The following is a 10,886-nucleotide window of genomic DNA, read 5'->3' on the forward strand; positions in this document are numbered from 1 at the left end:
ACACATGGCTCTTGGCAAAGGATTTTAGTGTGGGGGGGAAATTCTCTCATACTGATCATCTGATATCTGCTAACCTTTTATTTATCCGGTGTAAGTTAACTGAGCACCATGCTCTTCTTTCAGCACCACCCTGCTTCACGTTCACACATGTTACCAACAGGGAGCTGCCCAGCACAACCATAGTCTTCTGCTGTAGGACACTGAGCAGCTCCACAGGATGGATTTTTCTGAATGTAAGAGGGGAATTGTGAGATTTTCGTGATAAATTGTGTGAAGTGTGAAGATTAATAGTTCAATTTTCATTTCAAGTGCAACATTCATTTCAACTGCTCTAAACAAGGGGTTGACATTAACTTCTACTTAAGACAAATGGCACCAAATTTTCATGTCCATCGAACAAAAAAATGGTAAAACATGATAGAAAGCTCATTGCTGTTGATTCTGAAACAGTCCAACCGGCACCACCTTGCTACTGATGGTCTTGCTCTACTAAGGCCTAAGGACTAAGGCAATGTTGTTGCAATGACAACGCTGAACGATAGAGGCCAGCATTGGACCAAAAATTACACATAGACCCTTTAAACTTCGCAGGGCTGTTACACTCTTAGTCTTGTTTCTAACTTATTAACAATAAAGATGATGGCCAGAACTGCAAATGAACATAGATCACATACTATTAAACTAACCAGTTTGACTAAAAAGAATGCAGGCTAGACAACAGACTACATGTGACTGGACAACAGACTAAAAGCCAGGCACAGAAACACAGGCTGACACTATCAAAGTAGTCCTGTTTGGTAACTGGCAGAAATCTTTGCCACTGTCTGTGATCTTTTGTTGGGGAATTGGGGTGTGATACTATGTGGAAAGGCATGTACTTTCATTTACATTGTTGTTGGATGCACACAACAACACTGTCTTGACTGGAAGCTTAGCAGTTAGCTAAATTTCAGTAGCTGTCAGCTGACTGTGTTGTGTTTGCACCATTGGCTCATCTGTCAGTCGAGGCAATAGCACATTGCTCTTACATATAATGGAAAATCTTTCCACTCGGTTAACTACAACTAATTCACTTTTTCTACAACTCTTGTCTGCAAAATTTGTCTGCCATGTTGTGTCGCATCCCTACCCCTATTATTAATAATTCCTCTCTATTCCACTTGACTCCATGTTGTGTCTTAAATCTGTAGTTTTCTCTCACTTTTTCTCTTTCTCACTCGTCTCCTCAGAGTTGAACGGCTTGTCAAAGCTCACACTGCACGAGTCAAAACTTTTCAACCGATCACACATCTTATACAGTGTGATACTGATGTACTACATACTGAAACACATACACTAATACACACATTCACACAGAGAGAACATACATACTTGTTTCTTTGACCGATGCAGGTCAAATTTCCACCGTCCTGGACAGTCGGACAAACATTAATGTCGCGTGCAGTGTAAACCATGATGAAATTTAATAGCATCCATGTACAGAGAAGTGAAGTGTCTCACCCCTATCTGACTGACCTGACCTTGCCTCTTGATGACCATGACACCAAGACAATATTTGGTGAGTAAAATTGCAAAAATGGCTATTACCACTATGACTGGTGGAAGTTTCCTGCCCCGTTTACAAATCAACCAAACAAGCTGAATCAAAAGATTTGCTCTGTTCAAGACAGAAACACAAACTGGTGACTCCCAAAGAACCCTACTTTTCCATACATTTGAGATACCCTCTAACAAATTCATGTTAGAAGATAGGTGTTGAGTTAGGCGTTGGTTGGTGTTGAGTTAGGTGTTGACTGATGTTGGGTAAGGTGTTGAGTGGGGTGTTGACTGGGGTTGGGTTAGGTGCTGAATTAGGTGTTAAGTTAGGTGTTGCCTGGTGTTGGGTTAGGTGTTGAATTAGGTGTTGACTGGTGTTGGGTAAGGTGCTGAATTAGGTGTTGACTGGTGTTGGGTAAGGTGCTGAGTTAGGTGTTGGGCTAGGTGGTGACTGGTGTTGGGTTAGGTGTTGAATTAGGTGTTGACTGGTGTTGGGTAAGGTGCTGAATTAGGTGTTGACTGGTGTTGGGTAAGGTGCTGAATTAGGTGTTGACTGGTGTTGGGTTAGGTGCTGAATTAGGTGTTGACTGGTGTTGGGTAAGGTGTTGAGTTAGGTGTTGGGCTAGGTGGTGACTGGTGTTGGGTTAGGTGTTGACTGGTGTTGGGTAAGGTGTTGACTGGTGTTGGGTTAGGTGTTGACTGGTGTTGGGTTAGGTGTTGACTGGTGTTGGGTAAGGTGTTGACTGGTGTTGGGTTAGGTGTTGACTGGTGTTGGGTAAGGTGTTGAGTTAGGTGTTGGGTTAGGTGTTGGGTTAGGTGTTGACTGGTGTTGGGTTAGGTGTTGACTGGTGTTGGGTAAGGTGTTGAGTTAGGTGTTGGGTTAGGTGTTGACTGGTGTTGGGTTAGGTGTTGACTGGTGTTGGGTAAGGTGTTGAGTTAGGTGTTAGGCTAGGTGTTGACTGGTGTTGGGTAAGGTGTTGAGTTAGGTGTTGGGTAAGGTGTTGAGTTAGGTGTTGGGTTAGGTGTTGAGTCAGGTGTTGGGCTAGGTGTTGACTGGTGTTGGGTAAGGTGTTGAGTTAGGTGTTGGGTTAGGTGTTGAGTTAGGTGTTGGGTAAGGTGTTGAGTTAGGTGTTGGGTTAGGTGTTGAGTCAGGTGTTGGGCTAGGTGTTGACTGGTGTTGGGTAAGGTGTTGAGTTAGGTGTTGGGTTAGGTGTTGACTGGTGGTGTTTTAGATGTTGTTTCAGAAATTTGTTGTGCGCCATACAGCAATGATCAAGCAAATAAACAGACAACTACAATGACAGCAACAACAACAACAACAACAACAACAACAACAGCACTATCACCTGACCACAACAACAGGACACCCCAACATTATATCAGATCAGATCACACATCATTAGTGTGCTCTACATATTGTAAGGTGCAGCAACCCCACACACAGATGTTTAGTCATTTCTGTTTCAGTTTGTTCAGTAGTGTAATACTGGTAGGAATGAATGATCTGCAAGCCCGGTTGGTTCAGAGGGACGGCACCCTATGTTAACAGCTCATATGCACTGAATAGGGGGTGTGATTCATCTCTAATAATCGCCTGCCCTTTCCTCCCTACTTGAGACTCACAGATCAATGTCATACAGTTTTGCTGTTCAGCAATCTTACTGGACATGTTGACTCTCTTATGCAGTTTCTTTTTATTACTCAATGACAACAAAAAATACCAAGCAATAGAACAGAATGTTCTCTGAACTGTCTCAGTTTATGCATGAAATATAGACGCTGCAGACCTTTCTTGTCGATAACATCTGTGTTCGAATCCAATGACAGTTTAGCATCTATTATAGTTCCTAAATATTTGTATTCATCTACTACTTCAATACCCTCCCCATTGATATTTATTTGTTGGTGGGTGTTGTTGCTAGTCCTGAAGTCAAAGGTGATTTCTTTAGTTTTCTTGGTGTTCAGCTACATAATGATAGTTTACATTGTAGCTTACGTGTTCATCATATATCACTATTTTCTGTTTCCGTAATTAATAATCATGTAATTCAGCAATACTGAAGTGTTTATTATATTCTCAGTTCCCCTGAAAGCGTGTGACCAATCACAACTTTTGAATGTGCAATGTGCACCCATGTGACCAAAGCTAAAGTTAAGATGGAGAAACAGGCAGAGAAATCTTACATTGACCCTCTTTGGAAAAAATGTAAAAGTTTTAGTTCCTAAAAGTGGATCATCACCTGTCATTTGGTAATACTTTGGTTTTAAATCAGATGACGACAAACAAGTACAGATTCAGTGCAATGTTTCCCTTAGGATTGTTGCTGGTTCAAAGCAATAAAGCAGTAAGTATTTATTATTTTTAAATGCTGTAAAGAAGGACCACAGTAAGAGTAAGATAATAAGAGTGAAAGCAAGAGAAATACTGCACTGAAAAAGTGAAAATATATACTAAGGTGCCAAAGTGCAATAAAATAATTCTGTTTCCTGAAACCGAGACAAATGATCGTAATTAATAATAGTAATCAGAACATTTAGCACAATAATTGGTATTAGAACTTTTCCATAATTGTACAGCCCTCATTAGGGGTTAAGTGTCGACTGGTGTAAGGATTAGGGTTAGGTGTTGTGTGGAGTATTGTTACCTGGAAAACATGTCTGCAGGTGTTCAGTCAGGGCCTCCTGAGTGACAGGCTTATGGGCGGAGTTCATAGCAGAGATAGCCAATAGCAACACCTCTCCCAGAGGGATGAACTGTGATTGGCTAATAGGGGACATACTGATGGGCGACACATCACCTGCAGAAAGAGAGAAATCACTCATTAATAAAAATACACAATACACACCGTACTCCATACACTGTACTCTAACCAAACTGCAATAAACAGCAACACAAAACAGACACACACACTCAACATAGCATCATTAAATGTTATATAATGTCGATGCAATAGTGGTCATGGGTTCAGGATTAGACCTGGTCACTGCAGAGGTCTGGCTATTTTCAAGAAAGAAGGTAGTGTAAACACGTCCTGTCATTTAACGTGTTATTAGCCTGCAACAGGTCGTCTTTCTTCTTCTTTTCGGGCCAATCTAAGCGAATTTAGCCTCGCTCTGGGATATACTAGTGCTCTTGTCATGCGAGGAGCTACCAGAAACAAGCTAGTAACCCGTTTTGGGCTGACAGAACAATACACAATAGCAGCAGGAAATAATGGGGTGGGGGCACAGGCAAGAGAAAAGAGAATATGCAATAGAAATGAATCAGAAAGGCAAAAAAACAGGGTTAAAAATTTATCTCAGGGCAGGGGAGGGGGGGGGGGGGATGACCTCATTCCCAGGGACACGATGAAGGGAGGGAGGGAGGGAGGGACAGGAGAGTGAATGGCAGGTCAGCTGACTGGTGTTCAGTGCTTTGCCCATGTCAGAGGTCCCGGCAAACTGAGAAAGAATATCCGCTTCAGGTGGAAAAAAAAGGTGAAATCAGGAGGATGGGCAGTTTGACGGCCTCCTCTGTGCTCGTCTGACACGCATATGAAAAGGCTCAAACGAAAGACGGCAAATTCATCTTTCAAATGACTAATCGAATCAATGTTGGAGCTTCGCTAATCAAATTAAGCGAAAGACACTGGTGAGTTTTAAATTGGTTCCCTCTCACCACTAACCGTCCTAAAGAGAGCTAGTGCTGCTTGTGCTATGGCTGTTATGTTGCTTCCTCTTCTCTAGAACGGACAACATGTTGCTGTAAATATGCAACGATGGATACAAACCAAGTGGAGTCATCACTTATATATACAATGAGACGTTTAACATAATACAAGTGTTATCACTGACATATCATTCTGTTTTTGTTGCACTGTGCAACCATATAAGTGACTCAATTCAGGGTTACAAAATGCTGGGAATTATGAATCGCAGGAGGCGCAATATTTAATGTGTGACAAAATAGCATTTTAAATGAAATATTGTGGTGCTGCAGAGATGTCCTGACCTACACATCATATTCTACAAACTTAAGAAAACATCTTTGTTTGGTACAGATCCTACAGCTGGGCGATATGGTTGAAATCAATATCATGATAATCATAAGGATTTTCTCGATATCAATATATATCACGATATGGTTCATGTATGCAAAATTACGCTAAATAACCAAATGAATGTTCATCTCATTGAACCGAATGGTGATGTTAGGTGTGGTGTCAAACAAAACAGAAATATTCACATAATATTCCCACCATACCTCATTTTATGAGAGTTTTTAAGTAAAATTTGCTTGTCATCATCAATTTAGACAGCAGAAATATGTCACGATATCAAAATATCTTCATATCATCACGATATGATTCCACTGAAAGACGTAACAGATCCCCGCAAAAATCACACCATAATCATTTTAATACGTTTTTCAATGAAAATGAGAATAAGGATGTAAAAATTATCATTCCCTCTAGTATCGCAAAACATATCGCAATTGCAATATCAGTCAAAATAATCGCAATTAGATATTTTTTCTAAATCGTTCAGCCCTAGTCAAAATATGCGACTAGCTTTTGCTAGCTGTAGTCAGACATTTACCGTATTAGTGGTTTAAGTCAAGCGGATTTAATGGTCATGCATTTGTTTCTCAAAAAATACAAAAATGCATGACATGGAGGACAAGACAAAGATATCATATTTATTGTCAAAATACAGAAAAAGTAGTAAGTAGACATTGGCGTGGCTATATGACTTCTGCTGTCCCCTTCTTTCTGGTCCCATGCCAAAGAATCACCAGTAACTAAGCAACAGCTATAGAGAGGGATGATGGAGCAAACATGGCTGCCACTGATAATGACAACTGCCAAACTCAATCAATGTTTCTCATTGTACTAGAGATAATATCCCATCAGGTCAGCCTGAATCATTGGCATCATTAAGCCTAGGTCCTCATTATTCTCATTACTTATTATACATTATGCCACACAGTAGCCCCCTTTCACATATGAATCCCGTAAAATTGCTGTTTTCATTTTTCCGGTAAAGACATGCCTTTCTGCTTTTTTTTTTACACGTAATGCTACCATTCACACAATGCTGGAAATACCAGTCTTAAAGCACTGATGTAATGTTCAAATTCAAGGCAGCCAATCAGGAACTTGTCTGATACAGAGGCATTGTTTTGCTTTCATTTGATTGGCTCACAGTCAGAGAGAGTGTGAGAGTTTGAGAACAAGCAAACACCAAAGACATTGTTTGTTAATAATGCTCCATGCCAGTGGGGGGACATGAAGATTAAGGAGGTAACTACAACCTAGGGAAACCAGAAACAGTGGTGACAATAACTCAGAGAAGAACAACAACAATGGCTGCGGACGAGGCATTCATATGTTAGCATCTCAAAACGTTACTGGCCAGTATGGCGGGTGACCCTTCTGATTTATTTCACCAGAGTTTGGAGTTTGGTGGGAATTTCAGACCCTACAAATACAATACAAACTTTCCAACTCAAACACTAGATATTATACAAGTATCTCCCCAAAGAATATAACCACTTTGATCTCTCACTTGTGCCACTGTGTAACAACTTCACCCTCACCTGCGACTGGAAAGCTTCAAATTTTCATTTTCATTAATATCCACACATCAACTATTTCCCAGAAGCCAAGATTGGAACGTTCACATAACAAAACCGAAAGAACAAATAAAGAACTCCAGTGGGATGTGATCTTTTCAGTGAATGGAACATGTGCCTCTTGTGACCCGTGAAAATAGTAGCCTGTGTCACCTGTTGTTGCCGGCTAGCCGCACAGTCTGAGGGGAAGAGGTGACCGTGGGTTGTGTGAGGTGATGGCAGCAGCAGCTGTTGACCAATTAAAAAAAAGTACTGCTGCATACTTTGTTAAGATCGGACCGGAAAAACGAACCCGTACCCGGTCCACAATAAAGGAGCCCGAAACTCCTACTGCTACTAGAGCGGGCCCTGCTCTATCTGCTGTTATTTATTTTCATTTTGGAGTGTATTTTCATAACTACGTTTATTTTTGGAGACACCATTGCTTGACAATATTTTGATTATCTGTTCAGAGAAAATGAAATTAGGCCTAATTTGATCATTGGCCTAGATGTCATGATTTCTGGACCTTATCCCTCTTTGTCTAAAGGCTTTCTTTTTGTGTTTTAAAGCAGTGATTCTCAACCTGTTTCATATCAAGGACCCCTAATTTAGTTCACATTATGGCCATGGACCCCCAAATGATGAGATTTTGTCTCTCAGACGCAAATCTGAGAATATTTTTATTGTTAGATATGATTTTGTCCAGAATTCCATGACTATCTGTATTGCAGGTAGAGAGATAACAGAGAAACTATGATCAAAATAGTCATTCTTCTACATTCTCTAATTGTCTTAACTTCTTGTAAATGAAATAATGGTGAAGTTCAACAATTTATGAATTTGCTGGGGACCCCTTGAATGCCCTCAAGGACCACTGGTGGTCCCTGTAACCCACGTTGAGAACCACTGTTTTAAAACACTAGAATGCAGGAGATGGCTTTTAAGGAGGTATGAAACTACAAAAGGTCCACCTTTGTGGACATCCGGGGGCTGAGCACCAATTTCTGGGGAGAACCCTGTCATATGCATGAAAATGTCTGGACAGTTTCATTTTGTTTCATTTAAGAGCTTGAGGGAAAAAACAACCCAAATTATTGCATGACCACGGCCGGTCTATGTGATGTTTGTATACCACTGGGTCAAAGAATATTATGCATAAAAATGTTTCATAGAAATGTCCACACAGGCTGTGTTTTTGAAATAAAAAATGCAACGCTAGAGTGGATCTTTGCTTTTCCACCCTGCCTATAGGCCTAATTCTCATCAAGCACCACTTCTATTCTCTATTGGTTCTAATGGGTGGGGGGGGGGGGTTTGAGAGTTGAAGGAATTCTAGCAGAGTGACACAAAACCTGACTTAACACAACTGATATGAAGTCCGGAATGGCAAAAACATGTGTGTGTTTTAACATGAATTAACTATCAGTTTATTTGAATGTGATCTCAGCTCTCTGGCTCCCTGGTTGATCAGCTGCCTTCATCTCTTCTAAGGACAATACAGTGTTAGCAAACATAACTATACACACATAGAGCATTGCTTATACAACAATGTGCTTTACTGTATGTGTTGTCTTACCATCATAAAAAGATGTGGCTATATATATCACCATATGTCACTGTATGGCAGCAAGCCATGTAAACTAATAGATGAAGAACCCATAGGCAAGTTCTCCTATTGTGTGATGTCATCGAAATTCATTTGATCACGAGGAAAGGATTAGGAGTTTTATGAAAAAAATAATCACAGTTGGTTCATAGTTAAAGTCAAACAGAACAGACACCACCACGCTTGCCTGACTGGACCGCAATTTGCCTTCTGATGGAAAAGTGAATATCTTGGAAGTCAGATACATGACTGTGGAGAGACTAGGACACTACTATACAAAGTGTGTGTGTGTGTGTGTGTGTGTGTGTGAAAGAAGAAAGAGAAAGAGAGGGAGGAGAGGAAAGAGAGCACAGCTGCAGAGACTCTGGTGGGAACACTGTCCACCCCCCTTCAACCCTCATACAGAGACAACTGGGAAGGCCTAAACATGGAGAGTGACCATAGGATGAACCCAATACCCCTTGCCCCTAACACACACACACACACACACACACACACACTGAAGGAAAGCATGTGTTTTCTGAAAGAAGACCTGTGTAGAAATGGGGTGACAAGAAATAGAGGACAGGCCATTTCCTGTTGCTGCCCGTGGTGTTTCTGTATTAATGTTGGCCTCCATATTCGTGGCTGAAACAGCATTATGTTAAAGAAGAGAATGTCATGCCAAACTCCATTCAAAAAGTCTGACCGGTCAATGTTGCTTTGCTTAATGGCAAACCTACATACCTGCTAGACCACCATTTAAGACCTTTGACAAATCACTAGGAGCCATTCTTCAATTCAGCATACACATGATCCACCAAGCAGCTTCAATTAACACTTCGACTTTTGGAATTGGTTTGCCTGTTATTCCCATCATTTTCATCCCCCAACATACACCACGGTAGGCAGTAGAGAACAGTGTGAGCCAATTCTACAAGTTGAAAAATTCATTGAAATTAAGTGCTGCTTGTTGAAACATCTATAGGCAGAATTTACTAGTGGCTCCTCATGATTTGTAAAAGGTCCCAAGTTAAGTTTTGTCAGGTATGTACATTTCAAGATAATTAAATTGCCAGATTTTTGACTGGAGTTTGGCACGATGTTCTCTCCATATCTAGTCTAGGTAAGTGTTTTTCAGTCCTGGTACTGGGGACCGCAAACCCTGCTGGTTTTCATTCAAGGACTTCGTTCAGGGACTGATTTAAACCTGGGACGCCGGGTGAATGCAATTAACTATCTGGTAGGATATAAAACCAGCAGTATGGGCACCGAGGACCAGGATTGAGAACCACTGGTCTAGATAAAGGTGAGGCAAGAAACTGAGTCGGAAAAAACAACCATTTGAGTTGTCTGTCTCATGCAATGACGTTATTGGCCTGAATGTATATCAGAAACCATATCACCAAAACAGTATATGACATGTCATTTTTCAAAGCCAAAACACAACAGCTTATACATTCAAATTGATGATAATGATGAAGCGCTTGGTTTGAAAACTCTACAATCTCTACAATAGTACATAATCATCAATATTCTACTATTACGCAGTGCTATTCCAAAAAAGGTCTGTCTACAAGTCTGTCTCTGTCTACTACTTACAATCACTACTACTGCTGCTGCCAGTGCTAACTGCTATTACTACTACTACAGCTTCTATTACTACTGCTGCTGTTGCTATGACAACTGCTACTGCTATAATGAATACTACTACTGGTACGACTACTATTGCTGTTATGACTACTACTACTACAACTCGCTCTACTACTAGTGGTACTGCTGCTAGTACGCCAACTGTTACAACTACGACTAGTGGTACAACTACTACTACTGCGACTAGTGGTACAACTAGGCTACTACTACTGCTACTACTTCTACTACTGCTATTACTACAACTGCTTCTGCTACTACTACTACCACCATTACTACTGCTACTACTACTACTGCTGTTGCTACTATTGGTATAATTGCTACTAGTGCTATTACTACTGGCACAATTGCTACTAGTGCTACTATTACCACTACTACTGCTACTACTACTACCACTACCATTACTACTACTACTTATTCTACTGCTACTACTACTGCTCCTATTTCTGCCACTGCTACTATTACTACTACTACTATTATTGCGACAACTACTACTGCTCCTATTACTACTACTGCTAC

General features: G+C 40.7%; 1 protein-coding gene across 2 annotated transcripts in view; it reads right to left on the bottom strand.

The window, feature by feature from the left end:
* The window catches only part of LOC139645440 (storkhead-box protein 2-like), a 68,034-nt gene that overhangs the window by 12,094 nt on the left and 45,054 nt on the right, over positions 1 to 10,886 (bottom strand). For both annotated transcript variants that reach the window (XM_071521149.1, XM_071521150.1), the window contains exon 2: positions 4,182 to 4,334. In XM_071521149.1, coding sequence (XP_071377250.1) covers positions 4,182 to 4,334 — 153 coding nt within the window. The remainder of the gene's footprint in view (positions 1 to 4,181; positions 4,335 to 10,886) is intronic.

This window comes from Centroberyx affinis, unplaced genomic scaffold (genome assembly GCF_046629955.1).
Source record: "Centroberyx affinis isolate AG114_WGS23_722 - 3 ecotype Tasmania unplaced genomic scaffold, CSIRO-AGI_Caff_v1 ptg000861l_1, whole genome shotgun sequence".
NCBI classification, from domain to species: domain Eukaryota; kingdom Metazoa; phylum Chordata; class Actinopteri; order Beryciformes; family Berycidae; genus Centroberyx; species Centroberyx affinis.